Source organism: Salmo salar, chromosome ssa19 (genome assembly GCF_905237065.1).
Source record: "Salmo salar chromosome ssa19, Ssal_v3.1, whole genome shotgun sequence".
Taxonomy (NCBI): domain Eukaryota; kingdom Metazoa; phylum Chordata; class Actinopteri; order Salmoniformes; family Salmonidae; genus Salmo; species Salmo salar.
The window spans coordinates 33,374,387-33,402,321 of record NC_059460.1 but is presented as its reverse complement, the minus strand read 5'-3'; the positions used below and the strand labels follow the sequence as shown (position 1 = coordinate 33,402,321).

At 40.4% G+C, this 27,935-nt stretch overlaps 1 protein-coding gene across 1 annotated transcript in view; it reads right to left on the bottom strand.

Annotated features, from left to right (window-relative positions):
• Positions 1 to 27,935, bottom strand: part of sipa1l2 (signal induced proliferation associated 1 like 2) — a 564,521-nt gene that overhangs the window by 58,339 nt on the left and 478,247 nt on the right. The window contains 1 exon segment of the mRNA XM_045702242.1: positions 17,010 to 17,300. Coding sequence (XP_045558198.1) covers positions 17,010 to 17,300 — 291 coding nt within the window.

The following is a 27,935-nucleotide window of genomic DNA, read 5'->3' as shown; positions in this document are numbered from 1 at the left end:
CGGGGGCCCCTCAACGTCAGCAAGACAAAGGAGCTGATTGTGGACTACAAGAAACGGAGGACTGAGAATGCCCACATCCACATTGACGGGGCAGAGCAGTTTGAGAGTTTCAAGTTCCTAGGTATACACATTACTAAGGAAGTATCATGGTCCACACACACCAACACAGTGTGTGTGTGGTGTGTGCATCTTGCCAATCATGAGGCTTAAAGATTTGGAACGGGTCCTCAAATCCTCAAAAAGATCTACAGCTGCATCACCGCTTGATATGGCATCCGACCGCAAAGCAATACAGAGGGTAGTGAGTATGGCCCAGTACATAACTGGGGTCAAGCTCCATGTCATCCAGGACCTCTATACCAGACGGTATCAGAGGAAGGCCCTAAAAATAGTCAAAGACTCCAGCCACCCATGTCATAGACTGTTCTCTCTGCTACTACACGAAAAGGAGTACCAGAGCACCAAGTCTAAAAGGCTCCTGAACAGCTTCTACCCCCAAGACATAAGAATGCTAAATAGTTAACCAAATAGCTACCCAGACTATCTGCACTGACCACCCTTTTTGCACTAACTCTTTTGACTCATCCCATACGCTGCGGCTACTTCTTATTATCTATCCTGTTGCCTAGTCACTTTACCCCTACATACAGTTGAAGTCGGAAGTTTACATACACCTTAGCCAAATACATTTAAACTCAGTTTTTAACAATTCCTGACATTTAATCCTAGTAAACATTCCCTGTATTAGGTCAGTTAGGATCACCAATTAAATTTAAGAATGTGAAATGTCAGAATAATAATAGAGATAATTATTTATTTCAGCTTTTATTTCATTCATCACATTCCCAGTGGGTCAGACGTTTACATACACTCAATAGTATTTGGTAGCATTGCCTTTAAATTGTTAAACTTGGGTCAAATATTTTGGGTAGCTTTCCACAAGCTTCCCACAATAAATTGGGTGAATTTTGGCCCATTCCTCCTGTCAGAGCTAGTGTAACTGAGTCAGGTTTGTAGGCCTCCTTGCTCGCACACGCTTTTTCAGTTCTGCCCAAAAATTGTCCATAGGATTGAGGTCAGGGCTTTGTGATGGCCACTCCAATACCTTGACTATGTTGTCCTTAAGCCATTTTGCCACAACTTTGGAAGTATGCTTGGGGTCATTGTCCATTTGGAAGACCCATTTGCGACCAATCTTTAACTTCCTGACTGATGTCTTGAGATGTTGCTCTAATATATCCACATCATTTTCCGTCCTCATGATGCCATCTATTTTGTGAAGTGCACCAGTCCCTCCTGCAGCAAAGCACCCCCACAACATGATGCTGCCACCCCCGTGCTTCATGGTTGGGATGGTGTTCTTCGGCCTGCAAGCCTCCCCCTTTTTCCTCCAAAAATAACGATGGTTATTATGGCCAAACAGTTCTATTTTTGTTTCATCAGACCAGAGGACATTTCTTTAAAAAGTACAATCTTTTTCATCATGTGCAGTTGCAAACCGTAGTTTGGCTTTTTTATGGCGGATTTGGAGAAGTAGCTTCTTCCTTGCTGAGCGGCCTTTCATGTTATGTTGATACAGGATTCGTTTTACTGTGGATATAGATACTTTTGTACCTGTTTCCTCCAGCATCTTCACAAGGTCCGTTACTTTTGTTCTGAGATTGATTTGACCCTTTTCTCACCAAAGAACGTTCATCTCTAGGCGACAGAACGCGTCTCCTTCCTGAGCGATATGACGGCTGTGTGGTCCCATGGTGTTTATACTTGCGTACTATTGTTTGTACAGATGAACTTGGTACCTTCAGGCGTTTGGAAATTGCTCCCAATGATGAACCAGACTTGTGAAGGTCGACAATTTTTTTCTGCGGTCCTGGCTGATTTGTTTTGATTTTCCCATGATGTCAAGCAAAGAGGCACTGAGTTTGAGGGTAGGCCTTGAAATACATCCACAGGTATACCACCAATTGACTCAAATGATGTCAATTAGCCTATCAGAAGCTTCTAAAGCCATGACATAATTTTCTGGAATTTTCCAAGCTGTTTAAGGGCACAGTCAACTTAGTGTATGTAAACTTCTGACCCACTGGAATTATGATACAGTGAATTATAAGTGAAATAATCTGTCAGTAAACAATTGTTGAGAAAATTACTTGTGTCATGCACAAGGTAGATGTCCTAACCGACTTGCCAAAGCTATAGTTTGTTAACAAGAAATTTGTGGAGTGGTTGAAAAACAAGTTTTAATGACTCCAACTTAAGTGTATGTAAACTTCCGACTTCAACTGTACATATCTACTTCCATTACCTCGTACCTCTGCACATCGACTCAGTACTGGTACCTCGTGTATATAGCCACGTTTTTACCTCATACCTCTGCACATCAACTCAGTATTGGTACCTCGTGTATATAGCCACGTTTTTACCTCATACCTCTGCACATCAACTCAGTACTGGTACCTTGTGTATATAGTCATGTTTTTACCTCGTACCTCTGCACATCGACTCAGTACTGGTACCTTGTGTATATAGTCATGTTTTTACCTCGTACCTCTGCACATCGACTCAGTACTGATACCTTGTGTATATAGTCATGTTATCATTGCTTATTCCTATTATTATTATACTCTCTTCATTGTGGAAGGGCCAATAAGGAAGCATTTCACCGCTAGACTGCACGTGTTGTTTACGAAGCATGTGTTAAATAACATTTTATTTGAAAACATTAAATAATCCCGGGAATCAATAGAACATGGCTCAGAGAAACAATATAACATTTACTATAACTCCCACCACGATGGTGGGATCGTTGAGGTTGGTTCTCGCTCGAGGGCACTACCAGCGGGAGGGGCTGGTTGAAATGGCCACTCATGGAGGTTTGTAGTTTGAAAAACCTATTCAGTGGCATGGGGTGAAGATTCCCGCTGTGTTTCGTGGAAGAATGTAGCTCAGCAGTGGGCGCTGTCATTGGGTATGTTAGCATAAAATCAGCCTCAAGAACGAATAGTACTGTAGTAATATTCTTAGATTCCATTGAAAAGGTGAATACGATAGTTGAGAGTGGTGTTGTGTTGCGGGAGACACAGACGTTGGTATTTCCTCCTATGAATCCGGAGAAGAAAGTTCTACTTTGTAACGTGCCTCCATTTGTTAGAGATGAAGTGTTGGAGAGAGAGTTATCTCGTCATGGTCAACTTGTTTCTACAATAAAGAAGATTATTTTGGGATGCAAATCTCCTTTGCTGAAACATGTCGTGTCTCATAGGAGACAAGAGCACATGATTTTAAGGAAGGATACTGACAAACTGAATTTAGCGTTCAGTTTTAAAATTGATGGGTTTGATTATGTGTTCTACGCTTCTACTGAATCAATGAAATGCTTTGGGTGTGGAAGAGAGGGGCATTTCGTGCGTAATTGTCCAGAGAAAGAGCCCGGAAGGAGCTCTAGCGCTGGTGCAGCTAAAGCACCACTGATAAGGGATGAACAGGCTAAGGGTTCAGGAGAAGGGAGAAGGTGGGCAGATGTGGTAGGAAAAGTAAGAAGGGAAAGCAGTGTGGCTACGGGGGAAGTTGAGGTAGATCAGGAAAAAGAAGGGGGGGACAGTAGGTGAGACTGCGATTGAGGTCGCTGAGGGGGGGCTGGAGAATTCAATGGGAGTTCAAGAGGAGAGTGAAACAATGGAAAAAGAAGCAGCGGTTTTCAAAGTACCGAGGAGGAAGAGGAAGAATTTAAGGGGTGATGAAGGTTCTAAGAGGAAGGTAGAGATGATAAATCAGTTGGGATAAACAGGAAGTAGAGATGATAAATCAATTGAGGATTAACAGGAAGTAGAGATGATAAATCAGTTGAGGATAAACAGGAAGTAGAGATGATAAATCAGTTGAGGATAAACAGGTTGTAGAGATGATACATCAGTTGACGATAAACAGGAAGTAGAGATGATAAATCAGTTGAGGATAAACAGGAAGTAGAGATGATAAATCAGGTGAGGATAAACAGGAAGTAGAGATGGAGTTTTCTTCTGGGGATGACAGCGATAGTGAGGCATCTGATGCTTCACAACAAAATAGCGAGAGAAATGGGGTGGAAGGGAGGTATTGGATTGAGAAGGTACATAAAATTCTGAATTTGACAAAAGGGAAGAAATATATGCTGGATTATGTAACAGATTTGTTTCTTGAAAGTGAATAGTTTATAGAGTCAGTAAAGGTTCTGGTGTAAAAAATAACGGGTGGAGGTTTGACAAGCCCAGAAATCTCTTGACTAAAGAAAGTGTTCACAAGAGTGACATGTAAGGTAAATTCTAAAGGAAATGGAAATGGCTTTGCCAGGGTGGTTGGAATGATGTAAGGGAGGTTTCAAGTATCTTTGGAGTGTACCTGGGGGATGAGGGGACAATGGGAAAAAACTGAAATGGGGTGGTTGAAATGGTGGAAGGGAGGATGAGGAGATGGCGTTGGCTGCTATCTCGAACGTCATACAGGGGCCACACTATTATTGTTAACAATGTGGTTGCTTCTGCACTGTGGCATCGGTTGTCATGTTTAGGGACACCATCTGGCCTTCTGGCCAAGATACAGGTGATTATTGTAGATTTATTTTGGGATAAATATCATTGGGTTCCACAAAGTGTTCTGTATTTGTCAGAAGAGGAGGGGGGACAAGGTCTTGCACATCTGGCTAGTAGGGCTGCTGCTTTCCGGTTCCAGTTTATTCAAAGGTTGCTTTATGGACCGGGAAATGTGGTTTGGAGAGGTGTCCAGGTCTTGTATTACAGCAGGTAGGGGGATTAGGTTTATAGATGGCTTTATTTTTGGTTGACAGTAGTCAGATTTCTAGGGATGGAGTACCTCCGTTTTACAGAGGCCTTTTTAGGGTTTGGAGTGTAATGAAGGTGTCCAGATGACTAAGGCTGAGTCAGTGCATTGGCTGCTGGAGGAACCTCTGGTGTTTGGGGCAAGACTAGCTTCTACAACTGCAGGTGTTCCACATTTCTCCAAGATTCTGGTGAAGGGCAACATCATCGCCCTAAATCAGTTAATGGACATGACTGGGCCCAGTTTAATGGATGGAGGACGGGTGGCTGAACATTTGGGGTTGAGATCGGAAAGGATTGTCGGACAACTGCTGTAAGGTTGCAGGAAGGGTCTGTCAGCAGAAGAGTGGATCATGCTCAACAGTCACAAGAAAAAGGCACAAAATGAAGACGCCCCATTTCCCAGCCTAGGGATTACATCCAATATCCCAGAGTCAGACAGACTAGTGATTACATCCAGTATTTCAGTCAGACAGACTAGGGATTACACCCAATATCCCAGAGTCAGACAGACTAGGGATTACACCAATATCCCAGAGTCAGACAGACTAGGGATTACACCAATATCCCAGAGTCAGACAGACTAGGGATTACACCCAATATCCCAGAGTCAGACAGACTAGGGATTACTCCCAATATCCCAGAGTCAGACAGACTAGGGATTACACCCAATATCTCAGAGTCAGACAGACTAGGGATTACACCCAATATCTCAGAGTCAGACAGACTAGGGATTACATCCAGTATCTCAGTCAGACAGACTAGGGATTACACCCAATATCCCAGAGTCAAACAGACTAGGGATTACTCCCAATATCCCAGATTCAGATAGACTAGGGATTACCACCCAATATCCCAGATTCAGACAGACTAGGGATTACACCCAATATCCCAGATTCAGACAGACTAGGGATTACACCCAATATCCCAGATTCAGACAGACTAGGGATTACTCCCAATATCCCAGATTCAGACAGACTAGGGATTACACCCAATATCCCAGTCAGACAGTCTAGGGATTACTCCCAATATCCCAGAGTCAGACAGACTAGGGATTACACCCAATATCCCAGTCAGACACACTAGGGATTACACCCAATATCCCAGAGTCAAACAGACTAGGCATTACTCCCAATATCTCAGCGTCAAACAGACTAGGGATTACACCCAATATCCAAGAGTCAGACAGAAAGGAGTTAATGCTGGATTTGATAGGTTTGGAAGAGGTGGGTTTGAATGAGGTGAATGGGAAGGAGTTATATAGGGGGTGTGTCAAGGTTTTGAATAAGGATAAATTGAAAAATAGAAAAGATACTCCTTGGAGGGTAAAACTGGGCCTTGATGACAAGGTAAAGCCAGCATGGAGAGCACTGTACAAGCCACCGTTACAAAAGGGTACTGGTGATACGCAATGGAGGGTGTTGCATGGCATCACTGCAGTTAATGCTTTTGAATCTGTTATTAACTCAGATGTTGGAAATGGATGTCCTTCTTGTAATATAAGAGAAACAATTGTTCACTGTTTTATGGAGTGTGAGAGGATAAAGCCTCTCTGAAATACTAGAGTCTTTGTTTACAGCTATAGGGGAGATTTTCAATAACACTGTTTTTATTTTGGGGTTTCAATATAGTAAGCAACAGAAAAGAAAATGTCACTTGTTCCAAACATTTTTGGGTCAAGCTAAAATGTTTTTTTTTTTTTTTTTGTAGGAAAAATAAGATAGACACGGGATATAGTAAGCATGTAAGATGTATTTTTAAATGATTAGTAAAGTGTATTTTGAGTTCTTCTCTGCTGCTGTTTGAGGAGAAGTGGATTTATGAAGGATCGGTTTGTTTTGTCAATTTTTGTTGATGTAATAAATTGAATGTAAATAATTTGTTATTTAATGTATACATTTTTTCTATGTTTATTTCATAAGGACACACTTGTTGTGTGATTTCTGAAAAGGCAGTGTGCCAATATTTGTGTTAATACTTTAAAATAAAGTTTTTATAAAAACTCAAACTCTCTATCGGTCTCTCTCACTCGCTCTCTGTCCCTCACTTTATCTGTCTCTCTCTCTCTGTCTCTTTATCTCTCTCTCTTTATCTCTCTCTCTCTCTCTCTCTCTCCCTCACTTTATGTGTCTCTCTCTCTCTCTCAATTCAATTCAATTTGCTTTATTGGCATGACGTAACAATGTACATATTGCCAAAGCTTACTTTGGATATTTTCAATATTAAGATAATAAGAATCAAAATTGTCAACAGGACAACGGTAACAACAATAACCAAGGGTAAAAAAAACATACATTGAACAATAACAATAAGCATATAGTAGAGGACATGTGCAGGTTGATTGGTCTGTCAGACACTGTCCCTCATCTTATGACAGGCAGCAATGTAGTGCGCTGCCAACCCACAGCTCTCTGCGTCCTCCCCCAACAGGACGGGTAGCCTACTCTTATCAGAGAGGTCTTTGAAACCTTGAATAAGGGTTTCAAATTTGGGGAAATGACACTCTCTAATTGTTTTATATTTTTGACATTTTATCAGGAAATGCAGCTCCGTCTCAGGTTCTGCTGTTGTGAAGTGGTTGCACAGCCTTTCCTCTACAGGGAGTCAGATTTTCCTTTGTCTACCCTTCTCAATGGTAAGGCTGTGCTCACTGAGCCTGTACTTTGTCAAGGTTTTTCTGAGGTTTTGATCAGTAACCATGGTCAAATAGTCTCTCTCTCTCTCTCTCTCTCTCTCTCTCTCTCTCTCTCTCTCTCTCTCTCTCTCTCTCTCTCTCTCTCCCATCTCCCTCCCTCTCTCTCTCTCTCTCTCTCCATCTCCCTCCATCTCCCTCCCTCTCTCCCTCTCTCTCTCTCCATCTCCCTCCCTCTCTCTCTCCCTCTCTCTCTCCCTCTCTCTCTCCCTCCCTCCCTCCCTCCCTCCCTCCCTCCCTCCCTCCCTCCCTCCCTCCCTCCCTCCCTCCCTCCCTCCCTCATGTACCTCTTTTCTCCTCCTGCTCCTTTCATTCAAATGAAATGCTATTCATTGTAATGATATTAGCTGCCGTTTCTATATAAAGCCATGGTTTAACCATAAAGCCTGTCTGAGGGTTTGTAATGGACTGGCTCTAGATATTTGATGAACCCTTCAGTTTCTGGATATTCAGGGAACTAGGACACGATATGTCACACACTACACACACTACACACTATAACACACTATCTCCACCCTCTCCAAGTTGGGCATCTCCGGCGCGGCCCACGCTTGGATTGCGTCCTACCTGACAGGTCGCTCCTACCAGGTGGCGTGGCGAGAATCTGTCTCCGCACCATGCGCTCTCACCACTGGTGTCCCCCAGGGCTCTGTTCTAGGCCCTCTCCTAATCTCGCTATACACCAAGTCACTTGGCTCTGTCATATCCTCACATGGTCTCTCCTATCATTGCTATGCAGACGACACACAATTAATCTTCTCCTTTCCCCCTTCTGATAACCAGGCGGCGAATCGCATCTCTGCATGTCTGTCAGACATATCAGTGTGGATGACAGATCACCAGCTCAAGCTGAACCTCGGCAAGACGGAGCTGCTCTTCCTCCCGGGGAAGGACTGCCCGTTCCATGATCTCGCCATCACGGTTGACAACTCCCTTGTGTCCTCCTCCCAGAGTGCTAAGAACCTTGGCTTGATCCTGGACAACACCCTGTCGTTCTCCACTAACATCAAGGCGGTGACCCGATCCTGTAGGTTCATGCTCTACAACATTCGCAGAGTACGACCCTGCCTCACACAGGAAGCGGTGCAGGTCCTAATCCAGGCACTTGTCATCTCCCGTCTGGATTACTGCAACTCGCTGTTGGCTGGGCTTCCTGCCGGTGCCATTAAACACCTACAACTCATCCAGAACGCCGCAGCCCGTCTGGTGTTCAACCTTCCCAAGTTCTCTCACGTCACCCCGCTCCTCCGCTCTCTCCACTGGCTTCCAGTTGAAGCTCGCATCCGCTACAAGACCATGGTGATTGCCTACGGAGCTGTGAAGGGAACGGCACCTCCATACCTTCAGGCTCTGATCAGGCCCTACACCCAAACAAGGGCACTGCGTTCATCCACCTCTGGCCTGCTGGCCCCCCTACCTCTGAGGAAGCACAGTTCCTGCTCAGCCCAGTCAAAACTGTTCGCTGCTCTGGCACCCCAATGGTGGAACAAGCTCCCTCACGACGCCAGGACAGCGGAGTCAATCACCACCTTCCGGAGACACCTGAAACCCCACCTCTTTAAGGAATACCTAGGATAGGATCAAGTAATCCTTCTAACCCCCCCCCTTAAAATATTTAGATGCACTATTGTAAAGTGGTTGTTCCACTGGATATCATAAGGTGAATGCACCAATTTGTAAGTCGCTCTGGATAAGAGCGTCTGCTAAATGACTTAAATGTAAATGTAAATGTAAACACACACTACACACTATAACACACACTACACACTATAACACACACTACACACATTACACAATATGTCACAAACTACACACTATAACACACACTACACACTATAACACACTATAACACACACTACACACTACACACTATAACACACACTACACGATATGTCACACACTATAACACACTATAACACACACTACACACTACACACTATAACACACACTACACACTATAACACACACTACACACATTACACGATATGTCACAAACTACACACTATAACACACACTACACACTATAACACACACTACACGATATGTCACACACTACACACTATAACACACACTACACACACTACACACACTACACTATAACACACACTACACGATATGTCACACTACATACTATAACACACACTACACACACTACACTATAACACACACTACACTATAACACACACTACACGATATGTCACACACTATAACACACTATAACACACACTACACACTACACACTATAACACACACTAGACGATATGTCACACACTACACACTATAGCACACACTACACACTACACACTATAGCACACACTACACACTACACGCTATAACACACACTACACACTATAACACAGTATAACACACACTACACAGTACACACTACACACTATAACACACGCTACACAATATGTCACACACTATAACACACTATAACACACACTACACACTATAACACACTACACACACTACACGATATGTCACACACTACACACTACAACACACACTACACACACTACAACACACACTACACACACTACACTATAACACACACCACACACGCTACACACACTACACACTATAACACACACTACACACACTACGCACACACTACACACTATACACTATAATACACACTACACACTACACACTACACACTATAACACACACTACACACTAAACATTCTACACACTACACACTACACACTATAACACACACTACACACTATAACACACACTACACACTATAACACACACTACAAACTAAACACTATAACACACACTAAAACACACACTACACACTATAACACACAATAACATACACTACTCACTATAACACACACTACACACTACACACTATAACACTAGACCTGGGAGTTTTAGTCTTCGCTCATTTCAACAGATATTTAAATCAAACTCACTGAATCCTAGTTTTTTTCCATTCATTTAAATAATACTCAGATATTTCTGCTTTTTTATTTACCATTTGAGTCCAATTATCGCAGCAGGCATTTCCCTCCCTCCCTCCCTCCACAGTAATTTGTTCATATAATGAATCCTCCTGTGGTGATGATAACTTTTTCTTTGTACCGTACAGGAATAATGACAACTTCCTCTCCCTAATTCTGTAATGCCGACCCCCCCCCCCCCCCGTACCGTACAGGAATAATGACAACTTCCTCTCCCTAATCACAGTCACCACCAGGGATGGCAGGTAGTTATATCTATCAATCCATCCCCCTCTCTCTTTCCCTCCCCTCTCTTCTCCATTGCAAGAGGGAAAGGAGAAAGGATGTGACATACCGAGACACTGACAGGGCTGCTAATTATACATGAAACCAGAAGGGAACACTGTTCTCTTCTCTTGTTTTCCTCTCTGGCCATAATACACATTGTTATGCAGAAAGGGATGGAGAAAGTGGAGAGACAACTATGGTTGCCACCCCTGGCAAAGCCATGATCCCTCCAGACCATTTCCCACTCTGTAAAGCACAACTTTTTTTCCTAATTTACCTTTACAGAGGATATTCCCCTAAACCGATCAACCGAATCTAAAGCTATCCACCTCCGCTTGATTTTTCACAAAAATAACTACATCATCAGCATTGACTGAGAGACGACTAGGAGGAATATCCTCTGAAAGGTATATCCCTTCAATGCAACGGCTCTATAGTGATGAAATATTACATTCCCGACAACAAACACCCCTGCCTAATACCTCTACACACTTTAAAATGAGCACTCAACCCACTGTTAACTTTAAAAACACTGTGGGAGTGTGGCCTCGATCTCCTGTGGACTCGAGGGCATTCCTTGATCTGGTGATATCTCTGGTGACGTTCATTGTGCATTGATTAGAGAATTGCTGAATCTTGATTATCCTCTCCAGGGTAGGGGGCAGTATTTGCACGGCCGGATAAAAAACGTACCCGATTTAATCTGGTTATTACTACTGCCCAGAAACTAGAATATGCATATAATTATTGGCTTTGGATAGAAAACACCCTAACGTTTCTAAAACTGTTTGAATGGTGTCTGTGAGTATAACAGAACTCATATGGCAGGCAAAAACCTGAGAAGATTCCTTACAGGAAGTGGCCTGTCTGACCATTTCTTGGGCTTCTACACTCTCTTTATTGAAAACTGAGGGTCTCTGCTGTAACGTGACACTTCCTATGGCTCCCATAGGCTCTCAGAAGGCGGCAAAACGCTGAATGATGTCTTTGCAGGCCCTGGCTGAAAAACAGTAGCGGATTTGGATAATGGTCGATCAGAGAACAATGAGACTGAGGCGCGTGTACGAGGCGACACCATGTTTTGATTTTTTCGTGTCTGAACTAAAACAGGGTTTCCCGGTCGGAATATTATCGCTTTTTTACGAGAAAAATGGCATAAAAATTGATTTTAAACAGCGGTTGACATGCTTCGAAGTACAGTAATGGAATATTTAGAATTTTTTGTCACGAAACGCGTCGGGCGCGTCACCCTTCGGATAGTGTCTTGAACGCACGAACAAAACAGAGGATATTTGAACATAACTATGGATTATTTTGAACCAAACCAACATTTGTTATTGAAGTAGAAGTCCTGGGAGTGCATTCTGACGAAGAACAGCAAAGGTAATCAAATTTTTCTAATAGTAATTCTGAGTTTGGTGAGGGTAAATAGCTAGACCGTGATGGCTGGGCTATCTACTCAGAATATTGCAAAATATGCTTTTGCCGAAAAGCTATTTTAAAATCGGACATTAGCGATTGCATAACCTGTTAGGGCTAGGGGGCAGTATTGACACGGCTGGATAAAAAACGTACCCGATTTAATCTGGTTACCACTCCTACCCAGTAACTAGAATATGCATATACTTATTACATATGGATAGAAAACACCCTAAAGTTTATAAAACTGTTTGAATGGTGTCTGTGAGTATAACAGAACTCAAATGGCAGGTCAAAACCTGAGAGATTCCTTTACAGGAAGTGGCCTGTCTGACCATTTCTGGAACTTCTTTGCCATCTCTATCGTTTACTAAGGATCTCTGCTCTAACGTGACACTTCCTACGTCGTCCATAGGCGCTCAGAGCCCGGGAAAAACCTGAATGTCGTCATCCCAGCCCCAGGCTGAAACACAGTATCGCCTTTCTCAAGTGGCCGATCAAGGGACTCTGGGCTTAGACGCGTGACCTGACCGCCCCCGTCTTTGTGATTTTTTCCTCTGTTTGCCGAAAAGGAGATTCCCGGTCGGAATATTATCGCTTTTCTACGAGAAAAATGGCATAAAAATTGATTTTAAACATCGGTTGACATGCTTCGAAGTACGGTAATGGAATATTTAGAATTTTTTTGTCACGAATTGCGCCATGCGCACGACCCTTCTTTACCATTTCGGATAGTGTCTGGAACGCACGAACAAAACGCCGCTATTCGGATATAACGATGGATTATTTTGGACCAAACCAACATTTGTTATTGAAGTAGCAGTCCTGGGAGTGCATTCTGACGAAGACAACAAAAGGTAATCAAACTTTTATAATAGTAAATATGATTATGGTGAGTGCTAAACTTGCCGGGTGTCTAAATAGCTAGCCCGTGATGCCTGGGCTATGTACTTAGAATATTGCAAAATGTGCTTTCACCAAAAAGCTATTTTAAAATCGGACATATCGAGTGCATAGAGGAGGTCTGTATCTATAATTCTTAAAATAATTGTTATGCTTTTTGTGAACGTTTATCGTGAGTAATTTAGTAAAATGTTAGCGAATTCCCCGGAAGTTTGCGGGGGTATGCTAGTTCTGAACGTCACATGCTAATGTAAAAGCTGGTTTTTGATATAAATATGAACTTGATTGAACAAAACATGCATGTATTGTATAACATAATGTCCTAGGGTTGTCATCTGATGAAGATCATCAAAGGTTAGTGTTGCATTTAGCTGTCTTCTGGGTTTTTGTGACATTATATGCTAGCTTGAAAAATGGGTGTCTGATTATTTCTGGCTTGGTACTCTGCTGACATAATCTAATGTTTTGCTTTCGTTGTAAAGCCTTTTTGAAATCGGACAGTGTGGTTAGATTAACGAGAGTCTTGTCTTTAAATAGCTGTAAAATAGTCATATGTTTGAGAAATTGAAGTAATAGGATTTTTAAGGTTTTGAAAATCGCGCCACAGGCTTCAAGTGGCTGTTACGTAGGTGGGACGAATTCGTCCCGCCTAGCCCATAGAGGATAAAGGAGTTCTGTATCTATAATTCTTAAAATAATTGTTATGTTTTTTGTGAATGTTTATCGTGAGTAATTTAGTAAATTCACCGGAAGTTTGCGGTGGGTATGCTAGTTCTGAACGTCACATGCTAATGAAAAAAGCTGTTTTTTTTATATAAATATGAACTTGATTGAACAAAACATGCATGTATTGTATAACATAATGTCCTAGGATTGTCATCTGATGAAGATCATCAAAGGTTAGTGCTGCATTTAGCTGTGGTTTGGGTTTATGTGACATTATATGCTAGCTTGAAAAATGGGTGTCTGATTATTTCTGGCTGGGTACTCTGCTGACATAATCTAATGTTTTGCTTTCGTTGTAAAGCCTTTTTGAAATCGGACAGTGGGGTTAGATTAACGAGAGCCTTGTCTTTAAAATGGTGTAAAATAGTCATATGTTTGAGAAATTGAAGTAATAGCATTTCTAAGGTATTTGAATAACGCGCCACGGGATTCCACTGGCTGTTGAGTAGGTGGGATTTCGTCCCACATACCCTAGAGAGGTTATCCCACCACTGTTGAAGGGACACAAAACTGTCCTTTTGAGACCTTCTGTCAGAGTTGTTGTAAGAGACAGACCAAGGCTCAGCATTTGTTGAGTTCCACATATTTATTTAAAGTGAAACTTCTTTAACCAAAACAATAAACAAGCAACACAACGTGACTACGTGGTGACACAAGCACAAACACAAACAATATCCCACAAAACACACGTGGGAAAAAGGCTACCTAAATATGATCCCCAATTAGAGGCAACGATTACCAGCTGCCTCTAATTGGGAACCATACAACTCACCAACATAGAAATACAATGAATAGAACAATCCCCTAGTCACACTCTGACCTAAACACCATAGAGAACCAAGGGCTCTATGGTCAGGGTGTGACACCTCCATCTCTCCCAGAAAAAAACTAAAACATTTTCTGATATAATCCTCAGTATTACATTTCTCAATGGTATTTGATAATGTCTCTAAAAAACATACCCTCTCTACTGCCACTACTGGGGCATATACATTTATTAAACACACGGTGATGTTGTCATGTCCCGCTCTAACTTTTAATAACCTCCCTTCAACCTCATATGACAAAAAACCTCTTGCGAACAGGATGGCCACACCCCCCACTTTTTGAGTTTTTGTGACTACACACCACTCTCCCCCTCACCCACTCATGTTGCCTCATAACTTCATTTTCCATATTACTATGCGTTTCTTGTAGAAAACGTATGTCCGTTCCCTTTCCCTTTATAAACTCATACACTAGGGCTCTTTACAGAGTTACGACTGCATCTGAACTCTTTCATTTCCTTTAGAATTTAAATCACTTGTCACTCTTGTGACCACTTTCTTGAGTCTAGAGATTTCTGGGCTTGTCAAACCTCCCCCTTCCCCATATTCCCTTTTGTCAAATTCAGAAATTGACGTACCTTCTCAATCCAATACCTCCCTTCCACCCCATTTCTCTCGCTATTTTGTTGTGACGCATCAGATGCCTCACTATCGCTATCATCCCCAGAAGAAAACTTCATCTCTACTTCCTGTTTATCCTCAACTGATTTATCATCTCTACTTCCTGTTTAACCTCAACTGATTTATCATCTCTATTTCCTGTTTATCTTTAACTGATTTATCATCTCTACTTCCTGTTTATCCTCAACTGATTTATCATCTCTACTTCCTGTTTATCCTCAAGTGATTTATCATCTCTACAACCTGTTAATCCTCAACTGATTTATCATCTCTACTTCCTGTTTATCCTGAACTGATTTATTATCTCTACTTCCTGTTAATCCTCAATTGATTTATCATCTATACTTCCTGTTTATCCCAACTGATTTATAATCTCTACCTTCCTCTTAGAACCTTCATCACCCCTTAAATTCTTCCTCTTCCTCATCGGTACTTTGAAAACTGCTGCTTCATTTTCCATTGTTTCACTCTCCTCTTGAACTCCCATTGCATTCTACAGCCCCCCCTCAGCGACCTCAATCGCAGTCTCACCTACCGCCCCCCCCCCCTCTTTTTCCTGATCTACCTCAACTTCCCCCATAGCCATACTGCTTTCCCTTCTTACATTTCCCACCACATCTGCCCACCTTCTCCCTTCTCCTGAACCCTTAGCCTGTTCATCCCTTCTCAGTGGTGCTTTAGCTGCACCAGTGCTAGAGCTCCTTCCGGGCTCTTTCTCTGGACAATTACGCACCAAATGCCCCTCTCTTCCACACCCAAAGCATTTCATTGATTCAGTAGAAGTGTAGAACACACAATCAAACCCATCAATCTTAAAACTGAACGCTAAATTCACTTTGTCAGTATCCTTCTTTAAAATCATGTGCACTTGTCTCCTATGAGACACGACATGTTTCAGCAAAGGAGATTTGCATCCCAAAATAATCTTCTTTAATGTAGAAACAAGTTGACCATGACGAGATAACTCTCTCTCCAACACTTCATCTCTAACAAATGGAGGCACGTTACAAAGTAGAACTTTCTTCTCCGGATTCATAGGAGGAAATACCAACATCTGTGTCTCCCGCAACACAACACCACTCTCAACTATCCTATTCACCTTTTCATCGGAATCTAAGAATATTACTACAGTACTATTCGTCCTTGAGGCTGATTTTATGCTATCATACCCAATAACAGCGCCCACTGCTGAGCTACATTCTTCCACGGAACACAGCGGGAATCTTCACCCCATGCCGCTGAATAGGTTTTTCAAACTCCAAACCTCCATGAGTGGATATTTCAACCAGCCCCTCCCGCTGGTAGCGCCCTCGAGAGAGAACCAACCTCGACGATCCCACCACCCCTATATGTGATAGTGAGACAAATATAACCTAAAAACAACTCAACTACTCCCTCCCTCCCTCTCTCTCTCTCTCTCTCCCACTCCTGCTTCTGACTCCCTCTGCATGCACCCCAACGAGAAAGAGAAATGGGGAGGAGAAAGAAGGAGAGTGATTGAGATTGTGAGAGAGAGAGAGATTGTGTGTGTGTGTGAGAGAGAGAGAGAGAGAGAGAGAGAGAGAGAGAGAGAGAGAGAGAGAGAGAGAGAGAGAGAGAGAGAGAGAGAGAGAGAGAGAGAGAGAGAGAGAGAGAGTGATCATGAGAGTAAAAGAGTGGGTGTGACAGAAAGTGAGAGACAGAGAGACAGAGAAAGAGTGTGAGAACAATAGAACGAGATAAACACATTGTAAGGTTTGTCCAGGTGCTCAGCTCAGTAGTTCCTTACCTGGATCCGTCTGGCAGCTTTCTATCGAAGGAGGTGGATCGTGGGATAGCATTCTGTCCCTGCTGGAGCACCTGCTGTCCAGTCCTGTCTCTGCCTGCCCGGTCGGGGTGTCTCTGGGTGGGGGAGCACCGGGCAGGGGGGTTGGTGTTGGGGTTGGACGGCTGACCTGCTGACGTGGGTACCCTGTGCCAGGTGGTGTTTCGTCTAAATGGGGTCTTGTACTCACATGGCGTCCCCTCACTGTCCAACTTATACTCTACCATGGGGATACGGTACAGCTCAGAACAGCCCCTAGAGAGAGAGAGAGAGCGAGACATAGAGATAGAGAGAGAGAGATAGAGAGAGAGAGACAGACAGACAGACAGACAGACAGACATAGAGAGAGAGAGAGAGACAGACAGACATAGAGATAGAGACAGACATAGAGATAGAGAGAGACAGACATAGAGATAGAGCGAGAGAGAGACAGACATAGAGGTAGAGAGAGACAGACATAGAGAGAGAGAGAGACATAGAGATAGAGAGAGAGATATATAGACATTGAGAGAGAGAGACAGACATAGAGATAGAGAGATATATAGACATTGAGAGAGAGAGAGAGAGAGAGAGAGAGAGACAGACATTGAGAGAGAGAGAGAGAGAGAGAGAGAGAGAGAGAGAGAGAGAGAGAGAGAGAGAGAGAGAGAGAGAGAGAGACAGACATAGAGATAGAGAGAGACAGACATAGAGATAGAGAGAGAGAGAGAATAAGAATATTAATTTAAGGTCAAACAGAAACTTGAGGGAGGGAGGGAGAGAGGAGGGAGAATGAGAGAGAAGCCCAGAGGTTAGTAAAGTATTCAAAGTAAAAAATAACAACACCTGTTTCATATCTGAATTATTTATATTTGGCGTCTCACTAGACAGAGATCATAATAAAGAGGTCAAGGGCATCTTAATTACTGGGAGAGGAGACATTTCCACTCTGTTCCATTACAGCTAACTACTCTGGAGATCACAGGGAGAGGAAACATTTCCCCTCTGTTCCATTACAGCTAACTAATCTGGAGATCACTGGGAGAGGAGACATTTCCCCTCTGTTCCATTACACCTAACTACTCTGGAGATCACTGGGAGAGGAGACATTTCCCCTCTGTTCCATTACAGCTAACTACTCTGGAGATCACAGGGAGAGGAAACATTTCCCCTCTGTTCCATTACAGCTAACTACTCTGGAGATCACTGGGAGAGGAGACATTTCCCCTCTGTTCCATTACACCTAACTACTCCCTCCCTCCTACCTACCTCATCCCTTATTCGTCAACCCCTACTTCCTTTCTTCCTTATCCCTCCTTCCCCACCTCCTCACTTCATCTTGACATACCTCCCAGTATAACTGGTAGCATATATAATTGGTAGTGTATATAACTAGTAGTATATATAACTGGTAGTGTGTATATAACTGGTAGTGTGTATATAACTGGAAGTGTGTATATATCTGGTAGTGTATATAACTGGTAGTGTGGATATATCTGGTAGTGTGTATACAACTGGTAGTGTGTATACAACTGGTAATGTGTATACAACTGGTAGTGTGTATAACTGGTAGTGTGTGTATAACTGGTAGCGTGTATAACTGGTAGTGTATAAAACTGGTAGTGTGTATAACTGGTAGTGTGTATATATCTGGTAGTGTGTATATATCTGGTAGTGTGTATATCTGGTAGTGTGTATAAAAGGTAGTGTATATAACTGGTAGTGTGTATAACTAGTAGTGTGTATAACTGGTAGTGTGTATAACTGGTAGTGTGTATATCTGGTAGTGTGAATAACAGGTAGTGTATATCTGGTAGTGTATATCTGGTAGTGTATATAACAGGTAGTGTATATCTGGTAGTGTGTATAACTGGTAGAGTGTATAACTGGTAGTGTGTATAACTGGTAGTGTGTATATCTGGTAGTGTGTATAACAGGTAGTGTACATCTGGTAGTGTATATAACTGGTAGTGTATATCTGGTAGTGTATATAACTGGTAGTGTGTATAACTGGTAGTGTGAATAACTGGTAATGTGTATAACGGGAAGTGTATATCTGGTAGTGTGTATATAACTGGTAGTGTGTATAAGTGGTAGTGTGTATATAACTGGTAGTGCGTATATATCTGGTACTGTGTATATAACAGGTAGTGTATATAACTAGTAATGTATATAACTGGTAGTGTGTGTATAACTGGTAGTGTGTGTATAACTGGTAGTGTGTATATAACAGGTAGTGTATATATCTGGTACTGTGTATATATCTGGTAGTGTGTATATAACAGGAAGTGTATATAACTAGTAGTGTATATAACTGGTAGTGTGTGTATAACTGGTAATGTGTAAATAACTGTTAGTGTGTATATATCTGGTAGTGTGTATATAACAGGTAGTGTATATATCTGGTAGTGTATATATATCTGGTAGTGTGTACATAACTGGTAGTGTGTATAACTGGTAGTGTGAATAACTGGTAGTGTGTATAACTGGTAGTGTGTATAACTGGTAGTGTGTATATAACTGGTTGAGTGTATAAGTGGGAGTGTGTATAACTGGTAGTGTGTATATAATTGGTAGTGTGTATAACTGGTAGTGTGTATAACTGGTAGTGTGTATATAACTGGCAGTGATTATTTAGCTGGTTGAGTGTATAAGTGGGAGTGTGTATAACTGGTAGTGTGTATATAACTGGTAGTGATTATTTAACTGGTAGACTGTATAACTGGTAGTATGTATAACTGTTAGTGTGTATGTAACTGGTAGTGTGTATAACTGGTAGTGTGTATAAATGGTAGTGTGTATATAACTGGCAGTGTATATTTGAGTGTATAAGTGGGAGTGTGTATATAACTGGTAGTGTGTATATAATTGGTAGTGTGTATAACTGGTAGAGTATATAACTGGTAGTGTGTATATATCTGGTAGTGTGTTTAACTGGTAGTGTGTATATAACTGGTAGTGTGTATATAACTGGAAGTGCATATAACTGGTAGTGTGTCTATAACTGGTAGCGTGTATATAACTGGTAGTGTATATATAACTGGTTGTTAAAATAACTGGTAGTGTGTATATAACTGGTAGTGCATATAACTGGTAGTGTATATAACTGGTAGTGTGTATATAACTGGTAGTGTATATAACTGGTAGTGTGTATAACTGGTAGTGTGTGTATAACTGGTAGTCTGTATATAACTGGTAGTCTGTATATAACTGGCAGTGTGTATATAACTGGTAGTGTATATAACGAGTAGTGTGTATATAACTGGTAGTGATTATTTAACTGGTAGAGTGTATAACTGGTAGTGTGTATAACTGTTAGTGTGTATATAACTGGTCGTGTGTATAACTGGTAGTGTGTATAAATGGTAGTGTGTATATAACTGGCAGTGTATATTTGAGTGTATAAGTGGGAGTGTGTATATAACTGGTAGTGTGTATATAATTGGTAGTGTGTATAACTGGTAGAGTATATAACTGGTAGTGTGTATATATCTGGTAGTGTGTTTAACTGGTAGTGTGTATATAACTGGTAGTGTGTATATAACTGGAAGTGCATATAACTGGTAGTGTGTCTATAACTGGTAGCGTGTATATAACTGGTAGTGTATATATAACTGGTTGTTAAAATAACTGGTAGTGTGTATATAACTGGTAGTGCATATAACTGGTAGTGTATATAACTGGTAGTGTGTATATAACTGGTAGTGTATATAACTGGTAGTGTCTATAACTGGTAGTGTGTGTATAACTGGTAGTCTGTATATAACTGGTAGTCTGTATATAACTGCCAGTGTGTATATAACTGGTAGTGTATATAACGGGTAGTGTGTATATAACTGGTAGTGTGTGTATAACTGGTAGTGTATATAACTGGTAGTGTGTATATAACTGGTAGTGTATATAACTGGTAGTGTCTATAACTGGTAGTGTGTGTATAACTGGTAGTCTGTATATAACTGGTAGTCTGTATATAACTGGCAGTGTGTATATAACGTGTAGTGTGTATATAACTGGTAGTGTGTGTATAACTGGTAGTGTGTATATAACTGGTGGTGTATATAACCGGTATTGTGTGTATAACTGGTAGTGTGTTTAACTGGTAGTCTGTATATAACTCGTGTGGCTCAGTTGGTAGAACATGGCACTTGCAAGGCCAGAATTGTGGGTTCGATTCCCACGGGGGACCAGTATGTACAAATATGAAAATGTATGCACGCACTACTGTAAGTTGCTCTGGATAAGAGTGTCGGCTAAATGACTCAAAAGTAAAGTAAAAGATAACTGGTAGTAAATATAGCTGGTAGCGTGTAAAACAGGTAGCGTGTATAACATGTAGTGTGTATATAACTGGTAGGATGAGTATAACAGGTAGTGTGAATAACAGGTACTGTTTGTGCAACAGGTAGTGTGTATAGCTGGTAGTGTGTAAAATGGGTGGTGTGTCTAACTGGTAGGGTGTATAACTGGTATCTTGTAAAACAGGTAGTGTTTATAACTGGTAGTGTGTTTAACTGGTTATGTGTATATACAACTTGTTATGTGTATATAACTGGTAGTGTGTGTATATAACAGGCAGTGTATATAACTGGTAGAGTGTGTATATATCTGGTAGTGTGTATATAACAGGTAGTGTATATATATCTGGTAGTGTGTATAACTAGCAGTGATTATTTAGCTGGTTGAGTGTATAAGTGGGAGTGTGTATAACTGGTAGTGATTATTTAAATGGTAGTGTGTATGTAACTGGTAGTGTGTATAACTGGTAGTGTGTATAACTGGTAGTGTGTATATTTGAGTGTATAAGTGTGAGTGTGTATAACTGGTAGTGTGTATATAATTTGTAGTGTGTATAACTAGTAGAGTATATAACTGGTAGTGTGTATATATCTGGTAGTGTGTTTAACTGGTAGTGTGTATATAACTGGTAGGATGAGTTTAACAGGTAGCGTGTAAAACAGGTAGTGTGTATAACAGGTAGGGTGTGTATAACAGGTACTGTTTGTGCAACAGGTAGTGTGTATATAACTGGTTGTGTATATCATTGTTAGTATATAAAACTAGTAGTCTATATAACTTGTAGTCTGTATTTAACTGGTAGTGTGTATATAACTGGTTGTGTATATAATTGGTAGTGTATATAACTGATAGTGTGTATATAACCGGTAGTGTGTATAACTGGTAGTGTGTATAATTGGTAATGTGCATAACTGGTACTGTGTAAAACAGGTAGTATGTATAACTGGGAGTGTGTTTAGCAGGTAGTGTGTATAACTGGTTATGTGTATATATAACTGGTTATGTGTATATATAACTGGTCGTGTGCATAACTGGTAGTGTGTATAACAGGTAGCGTGTAATACTGGTAGCGTGTATAACTGGTAGTGTGTGTTTAACTGGTAGTGTGTATAGCTGGTAGTGTGCATAACTGGTAGTGTGTATAACTGGTAGTGTGTTTATCTGGTAGTGTGTAAAACTGGTAGCTTGTAAAACAGGTAGCGTGTATGACAGGTACCGTGTAAAACAGGTAGCGTATAAAACTGGTAGTGTGTATAACTGGTAGCGTGTATAACTGGTAGCGTGTATAACAGGTAGCGTGTATAACAGGTAGCGTGTAAAACAGGTAGCGTATAAAACTGATAGTGTGTATAACTGGTAGCGTGAATAACTGGTAGTGTGTATAACTGGTATGTATGTAACTGGTAGTGTGTGTATAACTGGTAGTGTGTATAACTGGTAGTGTATATAACTGTTGTGTTTATAGCTGGTAGTGTATATATCTGGTTGTGTGTATAACTGGAGGTGTGTATATAACTGGTAGTGTGTATATAACTAGTAGTCTATATAACGTGTTGTGTGTATATAACTGATAGTGTGTATATAACTGGTAGTGTGTATAACTGGCAGTGTGTATAATTGGCAGTGTGTATAACTGGTAGTGTGTATAACTTTCAGTGTGAATAACTGTTAGTGTGTATATAACTGGTAGTGTGTATATCTGGTAGTGTATATAACTGGTAGTGTATATATATCTGGTAGTGTATATATCTGGTAGTGTATATATATCTGGTAGTGTGTATAACTGGTAGGGTGTATATATCTGGTAGTGTATATATCTGGTAGTGTATATATTTCTGGTAGTGTGTATAACTGGAAGTGTGTATAAATGGTTGTGTATTTATCTGGTAGTGTATAACTTGTAGTGTGAATAACTGGTAGTGTATATATTTCTGGTAGTGTGTATAACTTGTAGTGTGTATAACTGGTTGTGTATATAACTGGTAGTGTATATATTTCTGGTAGTGTGTATATAACTGGTTGTGTGTATATCTGGTAGTGTGTTTATAACTGTTAGTGTGTATAACTGGTTGTGTGAATAACCGGTAGTGTGTATAACTGGTAGTGTGTATATATCTCGTAGTGTGTATATATCTCGTAGTGTGTATATATCTCATAGTGTGTATATCTGGTAGTGTGTATAACTGGTAGTGTGTATATAACTGGTTCAGTGTATGTATAACTACTAGTGTGTATAAGTGTTTGTGTGTATAACCGGTAGTGTGTATAACTGGTAGTGTGTATAACCGGTATTGTGTATAACTGGTCGTGTGTATAACTGGTAGTATGTAAAACAGTAAGTGTGTATAATTGGTAACGTGCATAACTGGTACTGTGTTAAACAGGTAGTATATTTAACTGTAGTGTGTATAACTGGTAGTCTATATATAACTGGTTATGTGTATTTATAACTGGTAGTGTGTATAACTGGTAGTGTGTATAACTGGTAGTGTGTTTATCTGGTAGTGTGTATAACTGGTAGTGTGTTTATCTTGTAGTGTGTATAACTGGTAGTGTGTATAACTGGTTGTGTATATAACTGGTAGTGTATATATTTCTGGTAGTGTGTATATAACTGGTTGTGTGTATATCTGGTAGTGTGTTTATAATTGTTAGTGTGTATAACTGGTTGTGTGAATAACCGGTAGTGTGTATAACTGGTAGTGTGTATATATCTCGTAGTGTGTATATATCTCGTAGTGTGTATATATCTCATAGTGTGTATATCTGGTAGTGTGTATAACTGGTAGTGTGTATATAACTGGTTCAGTGTATGTATAACTACTAGTGTGTATAAGTGTTTGTGTGTATAACCGTTAGTGTGTATAACTGGTAGTGTGTATAACCGGTAGTGTGTATAACTGGTCGTGTGTATAACTGGTAGTATGTAAAACAGTAAGTGTGTATAATTGGTAACGTGCATAACTGGTACTGTGTTAAACAGGTAGTATATTTAACTGTAGTGTGTATAACTGGTAGTCTATATATAACTGGTTATGTGTATTTATAACTGGTAGTGTGTATAACTGGTAGTGTGTATAACTGGTAGTGTGTTTATCTGGTAGTGTGTATAACTGGTAGTGTGAATAACTGGTAGTGTGTATAACTGGTAGTGTGTATAGCTGGTAGTGTATATATCTGGTAGTGTGTATAATTGGTAGTGTGTATAACTGGTAGTGTGTATATAACTGGTAGTGTGTATATAACTGGTAGTGTGTTTAGCTGGTAGCGTGTATATAACTGTTAGTGTGTATATAACTGGTAGTGTGTATATCTGTTAGTGTATATAACTGGTAGTGTGTATATATCTGGTAGTGTGTATATATCTGGTAGTGTGTATAACTGGCAGTGTGTATAACTGGTAGTGTGTATATATCTGGTAGTGTGAATAACTGGTTGTGTATATAACTGGCAGTGTGAAAAACTTAGTGTGTGTAAAACTGGTTGTGTATATAACTGTTAGTGTGTATATAACTGGTAGTGTGTATATCTGTTAGTGTATATAACTGGTAGTGTGTATATATCTGGTAATGTGTATATATCTGGTAGTGTGTTTATAACTGTTAGTATGTATATATCTGGTAGTGTGTATAACTGCTAGTGTGTATAACTGGTTGTGTGTATAACCGGTAGCCTGTATAACTGGTAGTGTGTATATATCTCGTAGTGTGTATATATCTCGTACTGTGTATATCTGGTAGTGTGTATAACTGGTAGTGTGTATATAACTGGTTGAGTGTATGTATAACTGCTAGTGTGCATAAGTGGTTGTGTATATAACCGGTAGTGTGTATAACTGGTAGTGTGTATAACCGGTAGTGTGTATAACTGGTCGTGTGTATAACTGGTAGTATGTAAAACAGTAAGTATGTATAATTGGTAACGTGCTTAACTGGTACTGTGTTAAACAGGTAGTATGTATAACTAGTAGTGTGTATAACTGGTAGTCTAAATATAACTGGTTATGTGTATATATAACTGGTTGTGTGTATAACTGGTAGTGTGTATAACTGGTAGTGTGTATAACTGGTAGTGTGTATAACTGGTAGTGTGTTTATCTGGTAGTGTGTATATAACTAGTAGTGTGTTTATCTGGTAGTGTGTAAAACAGGTAGAGTGTAAAACAGGTAGCGTGTAAAACAGGTAGCGTGTATAACTGGTAGCGTGTATAACAGGTAGCGTGTATAACTGGTAGCGTGTATAACTGGTAGCGTGTATAACTGGTAGCGTGTAAAACAGGTAGCGTGTATAACTGGTAGTGTGTACAACTGGTAGTGTGTATAACTGGTAGTGTATATAACTGGTAGTGTGTGTATAACTGGTAGTGTGTATATAACTGGTAGTGTGTTTAGCTGGTAGCGTTATATAACTGGTAGTGTGTATAACTGGTAGTGTGTATATAACTGGTAGTGTGCATATAACTGGTAGTGTGTATAACTGGTGTTGTGTATATAACTGGTAGTGTGAATAGCTGGTAGTGTGTATATACCTGGTAGTGTGTATATATCTGGTAGTGTGTATAACTGGTTGTGTATATAACTGGTAGTGTGCATATAACTGGTAGTGTGTATAACTGGTGTTGTGTATATAACTGGTAGTGTGTATAACTGGTAGTTTGTAAATAACTGGCAGTGTATATTTGAGTGTATAAGTGGGAGTGTGTATAACTAGTAGTGTTATCATTGGTAGTGTGTAATGCTGGTAGAGTATATAACTTGTAGTGTGTATATATCTGGTAGTGTGTTTAACTGGTCGTGTGTATATAACTTGTAGTGTGTATATAACTGGAAGTGCATATAACTGGTAGTGTGTCTATAACTGGTAGCGTGTATATAACTGGTAGTGTATATATAACTGGTTGTTAAAATAACTGGTAGTGTGTATAGTACTGGTAGTGTATATAACTGGTACTGTGTATAACTGGTAGTGTGTATATAACTGGTAGTGTGTATATAACTGGTAGCGTGTATATAACTGGTAGCGTGTATATAACTGGTAGCGTGTATATAACGGGTAGTGTGTATAACTGGTAGTGTGTTTAACTGGTAGTGTATATAACTGGTAGTGTGTATAACAGGTAGGGTGTGTATAACTGGTAGTGTGTGTATAACTGGTAGTGTATATAACTGGTAGTGTGTGTATAACTGGTAGTGTGTATAATTGGTAATGTGCATAACTGGTACTGTGTAAAACAGGTAGTATGTATAACTGGTAGTGTGTATAGCAGGTAGTGTGTATAACTGGTAGTCTAAATATAACTGGTTATGTGTATATATAACTGGTTGTGTGTATAACTGGTAGTGTGTATAACTGGTAGTGTGTATAACTGGTAGTGTGTTTATCTGGTAGTGTGTTTATCTGGTAGTGTGTATTTAACTGGTAGTGTGTATAACAGGTAGCGTGTAAAACAGGAAGCGTGTATAACTGGTAGCTTGTAAAACAGGTAGCGTATATAACTGGAAGTGTGTATAACTGGTAGTGTATATAACTGGTAGAGTATATAACTGGTAGTGTGTGTATAACTGGTAGTGTGTATAGCTGGTAGTGCGTAGAACTGGTAGTGTGTATAACTGGTAGTGTGTATAACTGGTAGTGTGTTTATCTGGTAGTGTGTAAGACGGCTAGAGTGTAAAACAAGTATCGTGTGTAACAGGTAGCGTGTAAAACAGGTAGCGTATAAAACTGGTAGTGTGTATAACTGGTAGTGTGTTTGTCTGGTAATGTGTATATAACTGCTAGTGTGTTTATCTGGTAGTGTGTAAAACTGGTAGCGTGTATAACTGGTAGTGTGTATAACTGGTAGAGTGTATAACAGGTAGCGGGTAAAACATGTAGCGTATAAAACTGTAGTGTGTATAACTGGTAGCGTGTATAACTGGTAGTATGTTTAGGTGGTAGTGTGTATATCTGGTATTGTGTATAACTGGTAGTGTGTATATAACTGGTAGTGTGTATAACTGGTAGTGTGTATATAACTGGCAGTGATTATTTAGCTGGTTGAGTGTATAAGTGGGAGTGTGTATAACTGGTAGTGTGTATATAACTGGTAGTGATTATTTAACTGGTAGAGTGTATAACTGGTAGAGTGTATAACTGGTAGAGTCTATAACTGGTAGTGTATATATAACTGGTTGTTAAAATAACTGCTAGTGTGTATATAACTGGTAGTGTATATAACTGGTAGTGTGTGTATAACTGGTAGTCTGTATATAACTGGTAGTCTCTATATATCTGGCAGTGTGTATATAACTGGTAGTGTATATAACGGGTAGTGTGTATAACTGGTAGTGTGTGTATAACTGGTAGTGTGTGTATAACTGGTAGTGTGTATATAACTGGTAGTGTATATAACCAGTAGTGTGTGTATAACTGGTAGTGTGTTTAACTTGTAGTCTATATAATTCGTGTGGCTCAGTTGGTAGAGCATGGCACTTTCAAGGCCAGAATTGTGGTTTCGATTCCCACGGGGGACCAGTATGTACAAATATGAAAATGTATGCACGCACTACTGTAAGTTGCTCTGGATAAGAGTGTCTGCTAAATTACTCAAAAGTAAAGTAAAAGATAACTGGTAGT